General features: G+C 38.9%; 2 protein-coding genes across 13 annotated transcripts in view; both read left to right on the top strand.

Annotated features, from left to right (window-relative positions):
- Positions 1–3,770, top strand: part of KLHL15 (kelch like family member 15) — a 34,844-nt gene extending 31,074 nt beyond the window's left edge. For 2 of the 4 annotated variants that reach the window (XR_012651234.1, XR_012651231.1), the window contains one exon: positions 2,690–2,775. The gene's annotated coding sequence lies outside the window, so the exon portion shown is untranslated. Of the gene's footprint in view, positions 1–2,689; positions 2,776–2,960; positions 3,120–3,214 lie in introns of those variants that run through there. The other 2 variants (XR_012651233.1, XR_012651232.1) reach the window with 2 other exon arrangements.
- APOO (apolipoprotein O) overlaps positions 3,150–21,758 on the top strand; it is a 47,482-nt gene continuing 28,873 nt past the window's right edge. For 7 of the 9 annotated variants that reach the window (XM_075033484.1, XM_075033480.1, XM_075033479.1 and 4 more), the window contains exons 1-6: positions 3,977–4,406; positions 9,557–9,667; positions 12,059–12,178; positions 14,941–14,995; positions 16,057–16,152; positions 19,554–19,645. In XM_075033484.1, the coding sequence (XP_074889585.1) occupies positions 4,197–4,406; positions 9,557–9,667; positions 12,059–12,178; positions 14,941–14,995; positions 16,057–16,152; positions 19,554–19,645 (684 nt within the window). In that variant the 5' untranslated portion in view covers positions 3,977–4,196. Of the gene's footprint in view, positions 3,281–3,976; positions 4,407–5,164; positions 5,252–9,556; positions 9,668–12,058; positions 12,179–14,940; positions 14,996–16,056; positions 16,153–19,553; positions 19,646–21,758 lie in introns of those variants that run through there. The other 2 variants (XM_075033486.1, XM_075033487.1) reach the window with 2 other exon arrangements.

Genomic DNA, 21,758 nt, shown 5'->3' with positions numbered 1-21,758 from the left:
TATCCATTGGAATGAACGCCAGCATTAAGCATCACATGCTGAGCACCAAGCCTTCTAGGTTGATGTGATGTACTACTTGAGGAACTAAAAAAAAAATATGCTTTTTGCCATGTATCTGATGTCTGTCAGATGTGTCTCCTGGTGATATCACCCTTGGTAGCAGTTCTCCTGCATTAAGGATAAATGTTGCTCAATAAGCGGTGCTGAGAAAAATATTTGTTTTCTAATGAGATAGATGGCTTTAATGGTTAACCCTTTTATTGCACTATTTAATTTTACCAGACAGATATGTCTTTGACCTAAACTGGCAGCCTCCTTTCCCACACCCATTTCAGTATGTCCTCAGGCATGCTGTAAGCATTGGTTGGTTTGCCTTTTTTTTTTTTTCGTGTGGTTCATCTCACAAGTTTGAATTACACTAACCATATAATTCTTTTTCAGTGTGAGAATCTTTATCCCCTGTGGTGCATTGTGCATGTTATGGGTCTGTTTATATGTGTTTGAGTACTACGGATGAGACACTCTGACTTTACCATCCCTTCTTTCTCAAAAGAATGGCATAATGCTAACTGAAACCGAGTATTTCCCCATGTTTAACTTCCGTAGTCTCAGGAGAAATTCCAAGGTGGTTAGTGTATTCCTCTTGTGTTTGCCTTCCCAGATTGCCAAAGTCACACAAAATGCATGGGGTTGTGCTTGTGGTGGTGACACTGGTGTCAATGCAAGGCATGGTCTAAGTGTTTTCTCCTCTGTTGGTGTAGTGACGGCCTTCATTTTCATTCCTGCAAAGCCCTCTTGGCTAATTTATTCCCAGGATGGAGTCCTAGTCACTTGGGTGTCCTTGGTCAGCCGAGGATGTTCCGTGGAATTTGCCTCGTGTCACACGTGCTCTCACTTCTTCCTCTGGCTCGTACAGGCAGTTCTGCAAGGATTTTTTTTTTTACCTAACACAGGTGGCAACTTGATACTGAGAACTTATTTTAACATCAAAATGAAACCCAAAACATCAAAAATTAAAGTTTCAGAAGAAGGTGTTTCAGAACGCAAAACCTCTTTTTTATATATATATATATATTTCTTCTCCTGATTCTCAGTTCATTTATTGCAATTGGGAAGAGTTACTGTCAAGTAATAGTTTTTCCTTCACTGTTTCTTCTGACAGGTTATCCAAAACACTGAAAAGAATTATGTAGTCAGAAAAAAACTAGGTGATGATAATTCACTGAACTATAGCTTTTAATTTAATGATTTTTCATGGTCTTAAAGTTGGGAGCTGATCCAGTTAACAACCTTATTGGAAGTGTTTCAGCTGATTGCTGAAAGAGCTGGATTTTTGGCTCAGTACTGTTCTCTGAAAATAAGGGGAGTGAGGCGGACCTCTATGTAAGTTAAATAAACTAAGTACTCCAGCCAAATAAATCTCAGTACAAAATTGTTAACACCCAAATAATCCACCAGCTGTACTTTGCAGAAGTTATGAACCTTACAAAATGATCACAGTTGCTCAATTTTAGTTTTGTTATAGCTTTGCGGTGCAGAGATTTTTATTTTTCCCATGGTAAAAATTAATTGCAAGAATGTACGTTTTGCTAAACTTGTTAAACCGATGTAGGAAGCCATGCTTTCAGATTTGCAGCCTTGTTCAAAGCAGGGCAGAATGCATTAAAGTAACTAGAAGGGTTAGCAATTTTCCAGTGCCTTAACTTCTGAAGATTTATGCATCTGCTGTGGATGGAAATTGTCCAATATCCTCCAGAGATAATACCTGTGGCCAGGCATACAGTTTGCCTGCTTCATATTCCCATTCTTCTGTAGCAATAGATTGATCCCTCAGGCTTTTCAATTTGTGAAATTGCCATCCCTTGATGTTCAGTGAAGTTGCTCCTCTTTGTAACATCCCATTTCTGTACCTGTGTAATACCACGCATTGTTACACATGTACAAGAGTAAGAACCTATTCGATCACACTTGAGAAGTGTGACGTGTTTCTTATCTATAAAACTGCCAAGGCAAGCTAAATCATTGTTTTTCACCTGTGCCAGCACCATATTGTACTAATTGACGAGACCGAAGAGGTAGTTCCAAATGCTGTGCCAGAAAGAAACAGTTAAAAGTAAAGACAATGTCAGTCTGTGCACCAGCACCCTGTGCCCCTTCGGTTCCTACACCAAAGGTGCAACCCTGCCAGCCGTAGCCCTCCTCCATGGGGTGTGGGGGCAAAACCATAAATGACTTCACATTGCAAGAAGTAGTAGGTGATAACACATGTTAAACATATGAGGAATCACTGGAGGAAATGATCTAAGTAAGAGTTTTCATTAGTGATTATGGAAGACCCCTGAAACATGTCCTGGAGTTTCCTAATTGCACTTCAGGATTAAGCATGTGTAAGGTCAGGTGTTGCTCCTTGGTGGAAAACGCTCCCAGAGTGGAAGCAGTAGTTGACAGTACCATGACAAAAAACATGATGGTTTTTGATGAACGTGAGGCAAAGGAATGGAAAGTTGCAAAACCAGCCTGAACAAATGCCATGGTACCAAAGAGCAAGGAACTGGAGTTGGAATTCCTGGCTAAGGAGTACTCACCATGGAAACATAGGATTATGTCCTGAAAAGGGCATCTTGCTTCTAGTTTTGCCTTATATCTGTCATTCTCTCGCAATCAAATATGCCCTCTTAATTTTTGCTAGCTTCTGTTGAGCTTGAGAAGAGCAATGTGTTGGCTGCATGGACACTGTACTGGGCCAGTAGGATTAAAATGAAGAGCTGATGAATTGTATGGAAATGAAGATCTAGAAAAGAAAAATATTTAAAAGCCAGATACAGGCTTTTCTTCTCAAAAAGGGTGTTACTCTAAGCTGAACAAATAAAGCCATGAAACCAAATTCTGCCTTCTAGAAATAGAATAATAAAGGTTTTTGCCTTACACTTTTCTCCTGTTACCTCAAATGATGGTGGCAGCATCAGTGAAGAAGAAATGTGGATGCTTCTTCATGTGCCGCTCTCTCCTTGTTCAAGCTGCGCAACAAACCTCTGCAGATTGGTCTGCTGCTCTTCTGCTCCCTGGGATCCTGTAAGGCTTCAAGCCCAGCCTAGGGGCTTCATGGGGAAGCAGACCAGAGCTTAAGCCCAGAGTTAACTAACAACCTAAGTATAGGCTTCACTACTCAAGTACATAAACTTTGGCGGATTTCTCAATAACATGTATCGTGCAGGATGTCGCACAGCAGGTCGTCTACATGCTGCGTTCTCCAGCTGCTCTCCGTGTGTGTGCATGAGTGGTAAGTCCCACGGACCTCATGGTAACTCCTCTCGCTCTTGCAAGTGTGTGTAGATACTGTTAGAAACATTAAAATGCATTTCCTAACAGCAAAAATGAAGATACTAGAACACTTTCAGTATTAGACTGTAATAATCATGTAATGGTATATGTATATAGTAAGCATATTATACATTCTACTTCTCATTCATGATGTGCCCTGTTAGAAAGTAAAATAGAAATTAAAACCCTTCAAAAATGATCATCCTAAAAGTCAGTTGTAAGTAAGAAAGTAAGCTCAGCATGTCACTGTTAATTGTTAAAGAGGCAGCCAGTAAAAGAAGGAACGTGTGCCTTTAATTGGAAATTATTTAGTAGACCCAGAAACTGTCATTCAAGTAAATAAGGTACTACAGTTAATATGTACATTTATGAAGATGCTGATGTCAATACATTTATAGACAGATGAGGTAAAGATATTCACGTCATCTTGCTAAGGAAGTAAGGATTACTGTGAAAATAATTTTTAAGGTAGAAAGATTTGATGCGCTAAATACCAAAAGAGACTGGCATCAGATGCAAGACCTTTCACCTTTTAGCCTCAGTTAATGTCCAAAACGTATCCCGCTCGACTGAAATCCGGGATGCATTTGAATTTTGAAAGGAGTTGGACTTTGTTGTGATGGGTGCTCAAGAGCATCAAAAAGGTGTTTGTGTCCTCACTGCTACTCGTAGCACATACCTGTGCTTTAGAAGAGGATTGCTACCCCATGCATTAGCTGACATCTCTGTTGGTAGTATCAACAACTTGTTAACAGAAGAATTAATTTGGCAGTGCTGGAAGGGAGTAATTGGGAAAACATGGAACTAGAGCTACTGATGGCTGCAGTGAGAAGTCAAGGATTTGAATTGGGGAAGGAACGTTTGGGTGTTTAACCATGGCGATATCAAAAGTGAAACTATATGCAGTTAGATTATACCGCTTTTTTTGCATGATGTGTTTCTCTTTTCTACCTGTCTTAGAGTGTAGGATCTTTATTTGGAAAGCACTGAGTGTACTTTGGAGGCTGACGAGACAGCATGTGCTGAAATTCAAGTACTGGTTTACCCCAGATGTGAATGCAGTAACGCCTTTGCTGCAATTAAAGGTAGGTCAGTGGGAAAGCACAAAGAGCTCTGCGATGGCATCTGTCTTTAACATTCAATTTACTTTCTGAATGTATGGCTTCAGACCTCATAGCTGCCAAAATAGCACCTCTGACAAACATTGGAAAATGACCCACCTTAAGTACGAAAAGCAAAAGGTTTAGTTTCACTCCAATAAAACAGTATGGTTAAATACAAAAAACTGTTCAAGCCCCCCCCCCCCCTTTTTTTTTCCAAGTTAGGTAGTGAATGAAGGAGTAATAATGAAAGAGTATTCTTATGAAGGGAGCGTAGCTCACATATTCATAAAGGCACTGGGAAAGGTCCATCATCACGCACCCCCATAAAAGCCGGTTCAGTTAGCCGTTTAACAAATACGTGTTAAAAGCGATGGGAACGTGAGAAATGGATTTTGTGCTTTGGAGACCAACCTGGTAACGCTGTGCCTTTAGAAAGCCAGGCTCACGGCCTTGGGTGACGCCGCTTAACAACTGCAAGTCGAGTTTGCCGAGCCCTTGCGGTTGTGTATTTTCTATTAACTACGTCTTTTCAAAAGAACTTGGAGAGAGACCTGCCAAACGGCATTCTTTTCACTTAAAGCACGACGTGAAAAAGCTGGAAGAGGCACAAAAAGCCGTTTACTGCGGGGTGACCGCCGCGCCGGGGGGCGGGGCCGGTGGGAGGGGGCGGGCCGGTGGGCGGGGCCGGGCCCGCCGCCGCGGGGGAGGGGGTGTGGTCTGTTTCAAACGGCCCCGCCTCCTCGGTGGGCTTCGGGGGGGGGGCCGTGACGTCAGAGCGCGGCGACGCGGCCGGTGCTTCCCGCCCGTTCGGCAGCGCCATGTTGAAGGTGAGGTAAAGCGTTGCCCCCCCCGCCATCTCCAGCCGCCGGTTCGTCGCCGTTGTCGTTCGCCCCTTGGTTGACGGGGTTACCCGCTCCTCCGGTCCGCGTCCCGGCGGAGCCGGCGGAACGGCGAGGCGGCGAAGGCCTTTCCCTTCCCGCCCCGGGGCCTTGAAAGGCGGGCCGCGCCGGTTCCCCCGCGGAGGCGGGCAGGGCGGCTGGCGAGGCCGGCAGGGGGCGGCCCGGGAGCGCGGCCCCGGTTTCCCCCGCTTCCCCTTTGAAAGCAGGGCCTTGTCACTCGGTTGGCGGTAGCGAAGTTGTTACCTGCGACTGATTTTCGAGTGTTTATATTTTTTTTCTTTTTTCTCCTCCACGCTTCAGCTAAAACCATTCTCAAATCCGTGGCCGCCGTACGTACCCCGGGCGTTTTGTCTTTGACCCTCACAAGCTGTTCGTTTTACTCTTGTTGCAGCAGCATATTGTCTTTTTTTTTTTTTTTTTTTTTTCCCTTTTAAAAAATCACTTCAGAATCGCGTGCCGGCTCTGTGCTGCACTAAAAAACCCCGCACAAACACCGCGTTCGTAATTTAGAATGATTTCTTGGGTACAGCAGCGCGGAGCTGCGAGTTAGCAGTGTGTCGGGGTTTGGATTCCCACCGTCGTGACTGTCCTCTCGATCGTCTCCCTTTATTGCATGTAGGTTTTCAGCGAAATCGGTGAAAAGGAGTGAACGTGCGTGATGTGGGCTTAAGTCAAGTAATTCTTTCAAAGGTCTTTGCCTCTGATAAGAGCCCCGGGTCCCTTCAGGCTAAAAGCAAGTTCTGTGTTTCAGTCACATCGTTGTCATGACTACTGGGGAAGCAGGAGGTTGGTTTTTTTTTAAAAAAAAACTGGTGACGCTTGATTCTTGACATGCATTCCCTTTTGTACCTTTTTTGTTTGTCAAATATTGAAAATGTATTGACATGCTGAGCAGCTTATGCTTGCTGTACTCTTGTCACAACTTTTTTTATTTTTTTTATTTTGTAATTTCATGTTGGGACAGTTGCTGGAATTCTTATGTAAGGATTTTACCTCAGAATTGTTGAGAATTCCATAAGTGACACTGAATTGTCATTAAAGGGGTTGTGTATGAGCCTGTGGGTTTAGGTACTGTGCATAATATTACTACTTCTATACAACTGTTGAGGTTAGGCGGGTATCAGTGCTTCAGGCCAGCCTGACTTTTTGCCCCTAAGAGCAAAAGGGGGAGGTGGCTTCTTGTCCTTGATATTTGTGCTTCAGGGAACAGGAATGCTCAAGAGTTTGGGTTTTGGGTTTTTTTTTAGTTGGGGTTGAGAGATAGAGGAAGAATGGAAAAAGGAGAGAAAAATGAAGCAGCTTCATACATTAGGACAAATATCAGCCTTCACAAAAGTATGAGTAAAGACTTTTTTTCCTTTTGTTCTTCCTTTCCCCAGTTGTGACAGGGTGACAATAACGGTAACAAGTGAACTGAGAAACCACAGACTAGAGGGAAAAAAAGACAAAAGTTCTAGTTAATCTTCAGCTCTTTGTTCCCTGGGTTGTATTGAGAACTAATATGGGATTTATTCATCCCAGGGGCATTTTTTAGTTAAGAATTTTGAGAAAGACAGTAAATCAAGACGACAGAAGATGAAGTATGATGGTCTTTTCCCCTCCAGCTTCCAGATAGAATTTGCTTATGAGTGATCTGGTGTCTACAGATCAAGTTGAAGTCCTTGGCTAGAGAAAGGAATAAACTTGGTATCTTTTTTTACTTAAATGCAGAGCATTGCCTAGAGAAAAGAATGTCAGCTCTACTCTTTTGGTATCAACTCAATAGCTGTAAGACAGGCAGACTGAAGGCACGGCTCAATCAAACTGTTTCAGTAAACCAGTGGTTTAGTAATGGGTGGTTAATGTGGAATTAAGAACTGAGATCCTAAAGTGGATTTGGGAAACAAAAAGTAGGATGGTTAATCTTTCATACTACCAAATAAATCTTTTAGTGTGCATGTATATATGTTGCTTTAGTACCAGTTATATCTGTCCCATAAACTTAGCTGATGTAGAGGACCGTTGCGGCATAGCTTTAACAGCGCATTTAAGGAGAGATTCATTGTGCACTTTTAGTGGTTAATTTCATTTTGTTTAAAATGTAAATATAAAACCTTTGGAAAATGTCTGAACTTCAGTATTTTGATTGTTGACGTTTTCAGTCTGAGTAGTTCTGTGATCACTGATACCTGTGAAACCAAGGTGTTTCCATTCTTGAGCTCTGCTGTTTGCGTCTTTATATAAAAATCGCAAATATTTAAAGTATTTGGATTTACTATTTCTGCTGGTCACATTTAGCACCATTTACACTGTTTGGAAATATTTTTCAGAATGAAAATGCATTTAGATTTTTGCCTTTTCAGTGACAGAACAGTTTTGCAGTGAAAACAGGAAAGATTGAGGAAATAGATTCTACAGCTATTAATGGTTAGTGGCGTTCATGTTTTTATCTTGGCTAATCAAAGTATGTGAAAAGTCTTTGTTTAAGCAAATGCTATTAAAGATTATTCATGTCTTTCCTTGGCTGTGAAACAGCTGGTCCAGTCATTGTGGTGTTTCATTATAGTGCTGTGATAACGAGTCCATAAATTCAAATAAGGAAAAACTTCCATTTTAAGCAAGTTTTTCCATACCTTGTGATCCATCAGATCCCTTACCTTTTCTGAAAAGCAATCCTATGACCTAGTTCTTGTGTGCTGTTCCTCTATATGTAAATGAACATTTTCAGGAAGTTTGACAACTATATAGTCTAATTTTGAGTTTGAGGAGTCTTGGTTACATTTAATAAATATTCCATCTGCAAAGCAGTGGAAGAAATTTAAGCTGCACATGCTGCTCTGTATACGATAAGCATGTAGTCTGGATAATTTTAAAGCTATTTTCTAGCAGTTCTGCAACGGACAGAAACAAGGCTTCAGAGTAATTGTCCTGTGGCTAAGTCAGTTGTCATCATAACAGGGTGAAGGATGTATTGGTTTGACCAAGGCTTCAGTTTCACAAGCAGCTAGGTCTGTGTAATGTACCCTTACTATTTCTGAAAAGGAAGAGGGCTTGCTGCCTTCTCCTTTTTCATCCCCTCTTCCCTGGCCACACAGTTCCTCTGGTGCTTGTCAGGCTGTTTCATGGATGGGTTCAACTTACTAAGCCCGCACAAAGCTCTCCGCTTCTTTTTCAGGATTAATCTTTTGCCAGATTGGCGAGGTGAATTGCCTCGCGGTGGAAGCATCCGGCCACCAAAGCTAGGGAAAGGTGAGCAGCAGGACTTCTGGGAACCGATGGCGCGAGCAGAGCCAGCCCTCTCCAGTTTGGTGGCCGCAGGCTGTTAGATCCACTCACGCTGTAACCTGATACAACAAAACACAGGCTGTTGTAACTCTGCACATGTTTATCTGGGCAGTAAATGTGAGACGCTGAAAGGTTTCCCATCTGAACTGCCGTTTCTTGAGTTAAACGTTGCTGTTCGTAAGGATGTGCACTTGCTGGAAAATGCTTTCTGTGCATTCTTGATTTGCTATGCATCTAAGATTTTATCTTCTGGTTTTTAAGTTAAAGAAGTCTCTCCTGTTAAGAAACACAATTTAGCGTAGGTCCTGAATATAGGAAGGATTGTATCCACCTTACTCGTGGTGGTTGTGTTGTGTGACTGGATTGAATCTGAAGTATTCAAAAACAGTCAAGATCTGTCACAATGCACTGTAATTCATGTTTCTCACAGAAAAGTAGGAGACATTCCTAAAGTTCTTAGAAAGCAGTGATTATGTTCTGATACTTTCAACTGTAGGTCTCTTTCCTGCCCCAAATCTAGGTGCAGACAATAACTAGAAATAAAATGCTGAACTTCTTGGTACTAACTATGGAAAAATGGAGGTGTTGCGTACATTCACAAAGTTGTTAAAAATACGAATATAATGTTGTTAGTGTCTATACTGAGAAAGCTAATGAAAATTATGTTTCAAGTGAGAGAAAACCGAAGATCTTTTTGTGAGATGAAAACTGATGCAATTAGCATTTTTCTGCTGTCTCCTTTAGCCTTAGGCTTTTCCAAATACCATCTGAATAATTTAGGTGTTAGCATTTATGAGTGTCTGAGAGCATTAGCTTGTGTACCACTGACTCCCTTTTCCCCTAACTTGTAAGCATCTTAATATATCACTTATATACAGGGACATAAACATTGTCTACATGGATGCGTTCAAACATGTTGCCTTTTTGTTTGTACTTAACGATTTACATGTCTTCCTGTAACGTTTCTAGGTAATTCGGCTGGGGGCCACCCCTGTTAGCCTGAGCTTGCTCTCTATCCAGGTTTATGCTTCCTCTTCAGAGAAGGACACTTCCAAAAAGGAGTTGCTGAAAATTGAGGAGGTAAGTGTGGTTAGAGCCCGGGTGCCCTTCTATCTGTAGGGAAATACCTACAGAATTCTGAAAGACATCGTGTTTTGATGTGTGAAAGCATTTAGGTACATCTCTTTACCTTTTGTATTCTTGCCTTTAAACTTTCTTCTCAATTTTCAGTAACAGAGATATTGATATGGTTTTGCTTCTTTTAACTGAGGGTTGCATTTGATGCCCTCCGCTTGATAGCGTCAGGCTTGCTTGTGTGTAAGATCCTTTTCCTACATCAAAGCCTTCTTTTCTTCATTTGGAAATTACCTTTTCATGTTTGTAGATTTGTGGTCATATTTCAAATCCACAGGAATATTTTCTTTGCTTTTTATCCAGGTAACACCACCTATTTTTTATTACAAGTCCTGTTGGTAAATTCTAATAAAACTTCATTTATGTTCTCCAGTAAAATGGAAAGAAAAACTTTTGATTTGCTAAAAATATTCTCTTTTTTACAGGCAAAATTCTTGCCTGGCAGTGCTTTGAATCCAATGTAGTAGCCTACAGAATTTTATCAGTTTTCCTTTCTTTAAAGCATTCAAACCTAAGCAACAACAAGTACAATAAGTAGTGATAATAAACCCCTGTTACTTTATTGTTTCTCTAAGATGTTACAGATGTCTTGTTTATATCACAAATAGAGCTTTAAAACATCCTGTCAAACTGTAGACTCACCAGCATTGTTGCATAGGCTTTCAACAGTCTCCAACATGAAAAAAAATAAATAAATTGTAGTTCATAACTCAATACAGCTTTATATCCATGTGAGTTTGTAGTTGTTTAAAACTTTTAAGTACTTCAGCTCAAGCTAAAGTGGTGTTACACCAGCAGTGAAACTGAATGAAACTTACTTGTTTGTATACTTAAGTCTTTTGGATGTATCTGCATGGGCATCTGCATAGTATGAGAGGATCAGTAGTTGAAGCAGTCTCCTGGCTTCACCCCAGTGAAGTAACCTTAGCTTGGGCCATCGCGTGCCCTATACCACCACTGGCATGAGTCAGTAATGAGGCAGGAGTTTGAAGTTACACATGTGCTGAATAATTGGCTTGCCCATCAGCTTCAGCAAAGCAGAATGTGCAAGCTGTGGAGTTTTGGCTGCCTTTCTTACCATTCACAGAGTATGTTAGTTTGGATCTCTACTGTCAGCTGTCTAGTTTCATAAAATGTATGGGAATTTCCTTATCTCTGAGACTTATGTCCATGTGCCAGATGTGGCTGTTGGGTTGTCTAACAGGATCAAAGTTAAACTGATTGTGACTATGATTGCCAGAGATGACCGGATTTGCTAGGGAAATAAGACTTTAAATGCTTGTCTTCCAAAGTATTATGGGAAATCCAGCTGCACAAGTTATCGAATCATTTGACAAATTCTATGTCATTATAGATTTTGTTATGGTTAGCAGCTTTTTTGATTATGAGAGAGATACAGTTGTTTTCCAACTTACCTTGAAAAGAGGGCTAGCTACACTTCGATGCAACAACACATGTAAACATCAGTTTATAATAACTACGAAATGTAGTATAAATGTGGTATAAAATACGAGGTCTTTATACTGAACATCAGTGTAGCATATAAAGTGCTAGGAATTTTAATAGGTTTTGTTTTGATCTAAACTGTGCTGTTCATCTTCAACAGTATAGACTTCGGTGGTTTTTTTTGGAATAAGAATGGAATTTAATGAGATACAATTTTAAATATGTTTAGGTAATTGTAATAAATACGTTGTGATGCTAAACCCTAAATACGATGTTTTATTATTTATTATGTGAAGATGCCCATTGCTCTTCAGGTGGATGTTACAATTCCTATTTGCTAAGCCCCATGGTGCTATTAATGCTGTCAGTTGCTGATGTGGTTAATGACTGCAACATTGGGATGCCATACCATTTTCCTGCTCAGTAACAAACAGACAAATTTGTATCGGATATTACCTTTGTTAGAAGCTACTTAGACTCTTTAATGATGGCTTGTGCAAATATAGAAAATGATCGATTGTGATTTCAGAGTTCTAGTACATTTAGTATGTTAACTGGGAACCAGAAGTGCTGATTAAGACCAGAAACATTTTTCACAATTAATGTTTTGTGTTCTTATTGAACTAGTTTAATATTAATTTATAACCTGTGACTTGGATCGTACAGCAGCTATGGATGAATTGCACAGCAATTAGAAGTCATCTTCATCATAGCATATAATTAAACTTTGCTCATAATGGTTGTCTCACAGCTGTGCCTGAATTTTTATTATGCATTGTTTATGCAGTAAGCACCGTGTTAGGTATTCTCTGGTTAGACTGTTCATGCCCTGAAGACCTACTTACACAATTACACCTTTGTTTTTAACCTCTTGTTTGCTAATATTCACAGCTGTCACTCTACTCCTCTCCAGCTCGTGAGACTAAATATGTGGAGAATCCACAAACCCAATTGGAAGAGGGGGTTTCGCGTTTACGTCATGTTATGGAGCCATATACAGCCTGGTGTCAGGTATAATGGTTTTATGTCACGTCTGGTTGTGGTTCAGTGATAAGGGTTGAGCTAGGATATTTTTTTTTTAGAGTCAGAATTAATAGATAGCAGCAAAGTAAAAGTTGATAGCTGTACAAGCATTTTTCCAAAATGCTACATTAATTTAAAATTTAAAATTTTCCACAGTTCTGGTCATAATATTTACCCCCTCCTCACACAAAATCAGTTGTTTCTTTCTACTAATTTGCTGAACTAAACCCCTGCTTCTTTGCATTTTGTATCCCTCCAAAAGAATTAAAAGAAAATTAACTAAAGCTTAGAATTGTTATCTGAAATAAACTTTAAGTTTAAAGATAGCTAGGGATACCTTGATGTGGTACTGTCCTGTCACTGAGGAAGACAGGAGAGTGATTTAATTTGTGTTCTCCATGCTCAAGGAGAAGGCCTTAAATTATCAAGCAGTGCATTTTGGAGCAGCAATACTGAGTTGTCCGCACCACAACTGTGACAAAACACAGCTTTGCAGAAAATAAATCTGTATTTGCTGAACTGGAATGTTGAGGGAAGGAATGCGGCTCTCTGGAAGGGAGAAAATCCCAGGCCACTAGTAGTGGCAAACCTCGCCCCCGAACCTTACCCCGAAACTTTCTTAGATATTTTATTAGGTAGCATTTTTATACTAAACAGTCATTAAATACAAAAATAGTCTTTGGAACGTAGAGGAGAACCAAGATCTTTGTAATCAAGCCCTGAATTATTGATAGTAGATTGCAGAGTTATACGATAGCTTTCTTGCTCCTTCCTGACCCAGCGAACGTTGAGGCTTACTTTTGAAGCAAGGACATCCTTGTCATCTGGTTGCCTCTTCGCAACTTTAGGTGATTTTCTGCTTTGCGCTCTGGCTGTTGTGAATCCTTTTGTTAAGCTGCAGGCTGGTTTTCCAGTTCTCCATAGAAAGCCAGGCTGTTCAGATCAGACTGTCCTTTCTGCCTAGAAGTTCTGTGTTGTGGTACTAACCTTTAACAGTACTGAAGCATTTTTTCAGAAATACTGAGGGTTACTCAGTCTAGTGATGTGTTTCTAAAGTGCCGCCAGCAGGAGTACTGACTTCAGTTTTGAAGGAGAAGGGGGATTTTCCACAGTATAGTTAGAGCTCTGACCCCCTAAATGCATGGGTTCTGTTTGGTTGCCTGCAGTAACTGTAAATTTGAGATGAAGTTAGTGGCTCAGTTGGACTGACTGCAGGTAAGCCTTGAACAGTGCTTTATGTCTCACTGGCCTGTTGTCTTCGTATTTGCTTTATTTTTTTTGTCTGAGTGATGATCATTTAAATAAGATGTGCTTTTCTGCTCACACACAACAAGCCATTTCCTGGCAGTGGTTTACTGACTCATTTTATGAAGTGGCCATGTAAACTTTATGGGTTTGGGGTCATCTTGCTTGCTAAACTGTAGTCAGAGATGGTTTTGGTTTTACACCGCCCCTACGCCCTGCTATGTTAAAGAAGATAACATTTTAGGTGCATCTCAGTTGTCTTTAAAATTAAAAACATAACCCAGGATAATGAGAATAAAATTGGTTAAGTTCGTATATCCATTTTACTTTTTAAAAATTGTTTGCTTAACTGTAGTGGAAAGTCAGTTCAAAACACAGATGTAGAAATGAGTCAGTTATGTGTGAGCTGTGACAGCAGATCAGACTTGGTCTCTGGGGTCTTCAGAGCGTGTGCTTTGTGCTTTTTCCTTGGCTTTTAATAAGACCAACATCCATTTATGTTGTGTGTCACATGCTAACACATTTTTTTCATGACAAGGTTTTTGTTTGTTTGTTTTTGGGTTTTGGTTTTTTTGTTTAAGTCGCTCTTGCCATTGAGGAAATGAAAGTTCTAAAGATATTATTCCCCATGAAGTATCCTAAACAAATAGTTTCACTTCTGCACAGATACAGCTCAAGTGGTATTGCGAGACCATTCTCTGCTTTAGCTTTGGGCATACATGTTTATGAATTTGTTCCCTAATTGATAGACAGCCTTACACTGTCTCTCTGAAGGATTATTAGCATAATAACAATTAGCAGGATTGCTCTTTACTGAGATTTTTTTTTTTTCTACTTTGATAAAAGGCAGTGTGAATTCTTTTACTTCCTGCATATTTTCAATCTGAGAAAAAAATATAGAACTAGTTTGTGGGGTTGATGCAGTGCTCTTTGATGATTTACTTTGGACATTGTATGGACATCTCATTTTCCAAGTCACTTCAAAAATGCAGTTTTGTTAGCCTGAGATAGTCTCTTGGAAAGTGGAATTTATCACCTTCCAGAATGAGTCATATACCCCTGTGAAGTGCTAGGAGGGAGTTTATTACAGTGTTGTACTTCCTTTCTTTGCATAAACTCAAATATTTTTGGGATACCTACCTACACTGAGAAACCTGAGATAATCCTGAGTTTCAGCTACCTGATCAGGAACTCAATGAAATACTGAAGTTTACTTCTGTGTGTTGAGGTATTATATTTCATCTGTGTCCAGTGCCTGCTTTGAGAAAAAGCTGTACGTTATGCCAAACGTAAGGTTGAGCAAGCATAGCCCTGTAACTGAAGGGTGGAAATAGGAATAAAAAAGTTATTTTTAGGGACCCAACACTGGTTTTTTTATTTCTTTTTTCTCCAACCCCCCCCCCCCTCCCCGCCGCCCCTTTTCTTCGTCAGGTCAGTTACAGTCTGTAGTTAATGTTTTACTTACTTGGTATCTATTTACTGTTGTTTTCTTTTTTTTTTTTTAGGATCTTTATGCCAAAGCTATACCCAAATTAGAAAAAGCTGTTGAGCATGGTAGAGGTAAATCAGTTTAGTTTTCTTTAACTAGCAATTTAAAATGCAGGACTGTACTATTATCTTCTGTTAAAAGGGAATTCTGTTAAGCATCATTATATATATAATTTCTAATGCATTTAAGACTACTTTATTTGCACTGTATATCTGTTTAAATTTCCTTTGTAGGTCATTATGACACTACATTTCTAAACAATTAGAATACAAGACCTGCATTTATGTTGACCAATGTCACTAAAAATGACAGTTATGCAGGAAAAGAAGGAAAAAAATCCTCACAATTTATTCTCAGTTGGTAGTATTTGCTTGACCCAGCCTAGTAACTGAAACCTCCTGCAGTGTTTATTATTTGTTGCAAATGTTATGTCTTTTGTTTGTAATGTTTAGCCTTTTCATTTTGGTTTGCTTCCTTTGGATCTCCTAAGAATTTTGAATTAATCCAAAATAATTTATATTTATTTTTGTTTTTGGAAGCATCCTTTCATACTTAGGCTCATAAGGACTGAGCATGGATGCTATCTAGAGCTCATTTCAGATATTAGCCTCTTTTCCTTAAACTTAACAGTCTCAGTCTTTTGAACTCCTCTGTATGGAAGGTTTTTCATAGTTTTCCATTCCCCCATTGGACTCCCATCTGAGTGAGCTTTGTTTATGCTGTGTCTTCCCTTTGTTCTGTGATTTGTTTTTTTGTACAGTGTTTCACTGAAACTAATTCTTGTTAATGTGTAAATGTAAGAATTCATTTTGCAAAGTTTTTTATCGGTAATTTGAAAAAGATGTAATCGAGATGCAAAAGAGCAAAACAAAACAGATGGCCCAGGAGCAAAGGCAAAAGCTTCTATGAAAATTGGTAAATACAATACGATGTTCAGTTTCATTCATGTGTTACTAGAGAAGATCTCAAAGGCTTTGAATTTTATGCCAGCAAATCTAAAATGTGCATGATAGTTAAATGTGTTTTGATAACTCTTTATGTTTTGTAACAATTGCCAGCATGTATTGATGATTCCTTATCACAAAACCACTTTCACATTACATGAAAGCACTTTGTTCTGACTTCTTTTCAGAGGGCTGTGAATTTCTCCAAAACCCCCCTGCTGGATTTTACCCAAGGCTTGGTGTGATAGGTTTCGCTGGAATTGTTGGATTGTTTCTTGCTAGAGGTAAGTGGGAACCTTTTGAACTGCTGATGTTATGATTTGGGATAAATAATTTTTTTGTGTTTTTTGGATACTGATTTTTAATTGTGATGTGTGAGATCTGACTTAACAGTACAAGCATGTTTTCTACAACGTTTCTCCAATTAAAAGGTGTGTGAGAACCATCAGTTATTGTTTATCAGTACTGTATTTGTTACTGGAATCTAGTCTTTGATCTTTTCCATTTCTAGCTTATTATAGCAAAAGTAGGAAGGGATTTTTTGTTTGGTTGTTTGGTTGTTTTTTTTAGCCTGCCATGGTTTAACTCTAGCTGGCAACCGAGCACCACACAGCTGCTTGCTCATTCCCCCTGCAGTGGGACAGGGGAGAGAACTGGAAAAAACAAGAAGTATAATTTGTGGGTTGAGATAAAGACAGTTAAATAGCTAAAGCAAAAACCACGCACACAAGCAAAGCAAAACAAGGAATCCGTTCACCACTTCCCGTGGGCAGGCAGGTGTTCAGCCCTCTCCAGGAAAGCAGGGCTCCAGCGCGCATAGTGCTTACTTGGGAAGACAAAATGCCATCACTCCGAACGTCCCTCCTTCCTTCTTTTTCCCCCAGCTTTATGTGCTGAGCATGACGTCCTATGGTCTGGGATATTCCTCGGGTCAGTTGGGATCAGCTGTCCTGGCTGTGTCCCCTCCCAAATCCTTGGGCTCCCCCCCAGCCTCCTCGCTGGTGGGGTGAGAAGCAGAAAAGGTCTGGACTGTGTGTAAGCACTGCTCAGCCCAACACTGTTTCCAGCACAAATCCAAAACAGCCCCATACCAGCTACTCTGAAGAAAATTAACTATCCCAGCCAAAACCAGCACATGGCCTAAAAATCTTTTTGATTGCTTAAGTTCTTGATCACATGTCACTGTAGAAAAATACAGAGGAATAAATTACGGTAAAATACAGAGCTTCCTGAACTATGATACATGCACAATTAGTTGTATGTTCAAGTTTCTTCAGAGTATTGTGTGTCCAGGCACAGAGCTGCTGCAGATGGTGACATTCAGCAAAAAATACTTGTGAACTCTGGGTGTACTATAAATACATGCACGTTTTGTGCTATTGGAAAGTGATACAGTTAATTTCATCACACTAGTTGAAGAAACTAATATGTTTATGCTTTCATAGAAATAAATGTTATTTTAAGAAATGTTAAGTGTGAAAAAGTATTTTGTGTTTGTATTGAGATATTCTTAATACAGTGGAATGAAATACCACAAGAATAAAACTTGAAGGTAATGGAACTGTAAAGTTCTAGAATTTAAATACTAGTAGGGACTTGCTTTGGATAAAAATAGATTTTGTGGGACCTGTACATGTTGAACAAGCTGGAAGTATGTGCTTGGCTATGTAGAAATGGAAAGCATTCTGTGAATATATGCGTTCCTCAAAATATTTGATTTTCCAGTGAAGATGATGAAAGCAGTATTTTTTTTCTAGCTTTTTTTTTTAAATGAAAATCAAGGTCTCCAACTTCACCCATTCAAAGTTCTTTCTCTTCAAATTCCTGCTGCTTGAGTTACGCGATTATGAATGAGAGAGGTTTCCAGCCTTTATGACTGTAGCAAAATCGGGCGGGGGGGAAGTGCAGTCTTGGGGCTGGATCTGAAAGGACAAGAGGGTCCTAAGTTTAATAAAAATAAAAATTCCTCATAATACAAATGTCTGATTTGTGAATCTTCTAGGATGGGAGCCATAATTTTGAAACTTTCTGTCTAGTTGTAAATTACAACACTGGCTGTTATTTCTAGAAAATATTCAAACTGTAGGAGGAAGTGCCCCTTAACTTTGATGCTACAGAAAGTTAGAACTAAATAACCTTTTTTATTTTAATCCCTTCCCCACTTGGTCTCGCTGGAAGAATTGCTCCCTTGGAAGGTACAGATAAAATCTTCCAGGTCTAACTGTAACACTTAAAGATGCAGCTGCCCACCAAGTAGAAAGTACGGTATTTGGAGTTTAATCATGTGAATATTGTGCGGTCATCCAGCTTGGTTTAAAACGCCTTTGGAGATGATTTGTTCTAACCTTGTTGAGTAGTACTGGAATGGATACGGGAGTATTCCTAAACTTCCTTTAATGGGTATCTCCAGCAGGTAGCAGCCTCTGGAAGGCATTAATACATTCAACTATTACATTTATTCCTAAAGTGATATTGTAGGCACACTGATAAGCTATCAGTAAGGAAGGTTTCCTCATTCCCAGAAATTACAACAAACATGTAATTTTTCTGGTGGTAAAGATGTAGTGAAGCTTGCCTTTTCTGTGCTTTCTTAGAGCTAATTAGTAACAAGTTCCCTCTAGCCGAGACTAGCAACATCACACTATGAGTGTCTCTTGTTTACTGCTGAGTTTCTCATCTCATCATGAGCATATGTTAGTGGAAACACTAAACGCTTCTAATATTTATTTCCTCTTCAAAATTCATTCTTCCTCTATTAGAAGCACGTGTGGCTTCACATATAGAACAGGCTGTTCTATGAGGAACAGAACTACTGCATCCTGACTCCTGTACGTCTGTTCTATGACCTTTTTTCTCCTGTACTGCTTGCTTTTCTCCTTTACCTGCTCCCTTCTGTGTTCCTTTCTGACTGGATAAACTGCAGCATGCCCTGTAACTGATTGAGTGATGCATATTGTCACTGGCCAGCCAGGATACACAACCTGTGGCCAGCTGTGCTAAGAGGATAAACTTCTAAGGCACTTAAATTATTTTAGACTTGTATAATTGAATAGAGAGTTCAAATTGATTAAAATGTTCAAAATTTGGTTGGGTACTGAGCAATAGGCATATAGCATAACTGTAAGTACTTTAATTTAAAAGTACTTCCAAATGCTTTGCAAATTGCTACAGTGAATCAAGAAAAATTATTCATAAGAGCAGTTGTGGAAGAATCAAAATTTGTGAGTCAGGGTAACTTATAAAGTTTGTATTGGAATGTCTCTCGTTCTGCGTGCTGTATCAAAAAAATGCTATCCTAACCTTTCTTTGCCTGAGTTTTTCCTTTTAGTTTAGAAAAGAGTATCAGTTGGTTTGCTTCTCTTAAATATGTCTTAACTATGGCTTTTATTTCTTTATTCAGTAGTGAAAGAAATTATGTATTACTACAGTAAATATAGTTGTAAGGTAATTTTCACTATGGAAAGATGTTAATAAAAATATTCTCTTAAAAAGGTTAAAAGAATACTTATTGATCAGAGTAATCATGTTTCTTAAGAAACAAGTAGGGCTGAACAGAAAATACGCTAAACTGTATTTGATAAAATTGTTTTGATTACAAATAAAAGGTTAGAGCCATTCAGCTGTCTTGGTTAACATAGACGCTAACAATGCTTTGGGTTTTTTGGTTTTTTTTGTTATGAAACAGGCTCAAAAATAAAGAAGTTGGTGTATCCTGCGGGTCTCATGGGTATTGGTGCCTCCATGTATTATCCTCAGCAAGCGGTTGCTATTGCAAAGGTCAGTGATGATACCTTTCTTTGGAGAAGTGTCTTTTACTTTGATTTTTGCCTCCTACCTTCAAATTAACTGGTAATGCATTTTTAAAAGCCATGTCAGTGTGCTTTGCACTTAACAAAATGATAGTTATTTTGCCAAAGAACATGCAATCTACGCTCAAAGACGGTCAGACATTCTGTTTCTTTTAGTGACTTTGGTTTTTTTCCTAGCATCTGGAGCAATGTCTTCAGTTAGAGGAGCATAATTTTCTTTCTGAATCTCTAACCTCAAGTAATTATAAATTAATGTAAATATGCTTAGTAAGTACAGTTTGCATGTTTACTTACAATACTAAGGAAGCCTGAAGTATCTTGAAAGCAAATGAAAATGGGGTTTGAAAGAAAAAAAAAAGAGGCGGGGAGGTTCTTTAGAAAATCATAGGAACAACATTTGGAGATAAACATTATTGTTGGATAGAGTTTTAAGAAAGATAGCATGCACATTCTGGAATGAGGTAAGAATTCTGCTGAGAAGAAGGTTCAGAAAGAACTGAAGAGCCCAGACAATTGCTCATAGCCCCTACTGATGTCAGTTCATGTGCCTTGCTGTCCACACTTAGTTGTACTGGCAGATTCCTCAGTTCACCACATTCTTTTTCAAATCCAGCTTTTAACCACTCACAGTGCACATGTTTTAGTGTCACAAATTCTTTGTGTTTCAGGCTTTGGTAAATTAGCTATCCAGTTATTGGTGACTTGTGAATAACATTGAGATGTCAGGATGAAAATAGATATTCCTAAGAACATATGATGTTATTTGAATACTGAAAGGTCATCATCTTAGGGAGAGTCAAAACGCTGTGTTTGAACTCTGGCAGCATGGTGATACCCTGATCTTTGATGGAATCTTTTTTTAGTGCTTCCAGGATTCAGATGCTCTGAATACAGATAGTTCTGTTGACTTATTCTTAGGGAGTGAAAATTATGCAAGTAGCAGGAAAGAAAAACATAAAAATTTAAGAAGCTTAGACATTTCTGTTGGAAACTATGTGTTAAAATTCTAGTTGCCTTCTGAACAGTGAAGTGGGAAGTGACTGAATGGTGTTCAAACTCATGTTATTGTTTTTAAAGAAGCTCAGTTCAGTCTTAACTATGGATTTGCTACTAACAGCTTCACAATACCATGTTTATTTTATGAAAACTTTGAAGTGCATGATTACCCTTTGATTAATTCACAGTTCTTAGTTTGACTGTAATGAAAAATCTGATATGGGACCATGAGCCTGAAACTTGATTGGAATAGGTTTAGCTTTGTTGACTTGGTCAGGACACTAGACATATGAGTTTGGAAACCTCTGTGGAGAGAGTGATATCCTAGATACTGTTTTGGTTCCTCTAATCTCTCTCGCACTTTTCTTTTCTGAAAGAAGGAAAGTTTTAAGTGTATCAGATCTTACTATCCATAATTTTTATGCTTTAATCTGAAACTGGAAGCACTTTCCTCTCTAGTAATTACTTTGAAATGTTTCATAGGCCTTTCAAAAAATTTCTGTAAGCATAGAAAGGGATGCCTGCAGTACAAAGCTCACTTGCCAAGTTAATAGAACATTATAGGAAATATTCTGGATCATAAATTTTAGCTTTTTTATTTATTCTTTATATTATGTTCTTTTTATTTTTCTTCCACATTTGAGTACTTCATCACTGCTTTTTCATTTACAGTCGTATAGTTCCCTTCATTTGGTAAACTTTCAGATTTGACCATACTTTAAAAGACTAAAAAAGTTTTGTGTGTGTGTGTTTGTTTGTTTTCCTTCCCACTTTTATTAATGACTTTCCATTGAAGAGTTGGAAATAAACACAGCAAAATATATTTGCAGTTGAGGTACAACACTTGATGCATCTGTCTGGAAGAAAACTTTTTTCATTAATTAAAATGTATGAGTTGCTAAGTGAAGTTATGGCAACAGAGTTCATCATTGGTAATAGGTAGTTTTCAGACAGTATTCATCTAACTGGAGACAGAAGAAATGCACAGAATAATTTTTTTTTTTCCTGCTTTAGTAATCATTCTAATAAATCACAAATTTGTAAGGGATTTATTGCCTCACTGCTAGTTTTACTTTAATTTGTAT

This window comes from Buteo buteo, chromosome 8 (genome assembly GCF_964188355.1).
Source record: "Buteo buteo chromosome 8, bButBut1.hap1.1, whole genome shotgun sequence".
NCBI lineage: Eukaryota > Metazoa > Chordata > Aves > Accipitriformes > Accipitridae > Buteo > Buteo buteo.
Note: the sequence above shows the minus strand (reverse complement) of the source record. Positions and strands in the feature narration are given on the sequence as shown.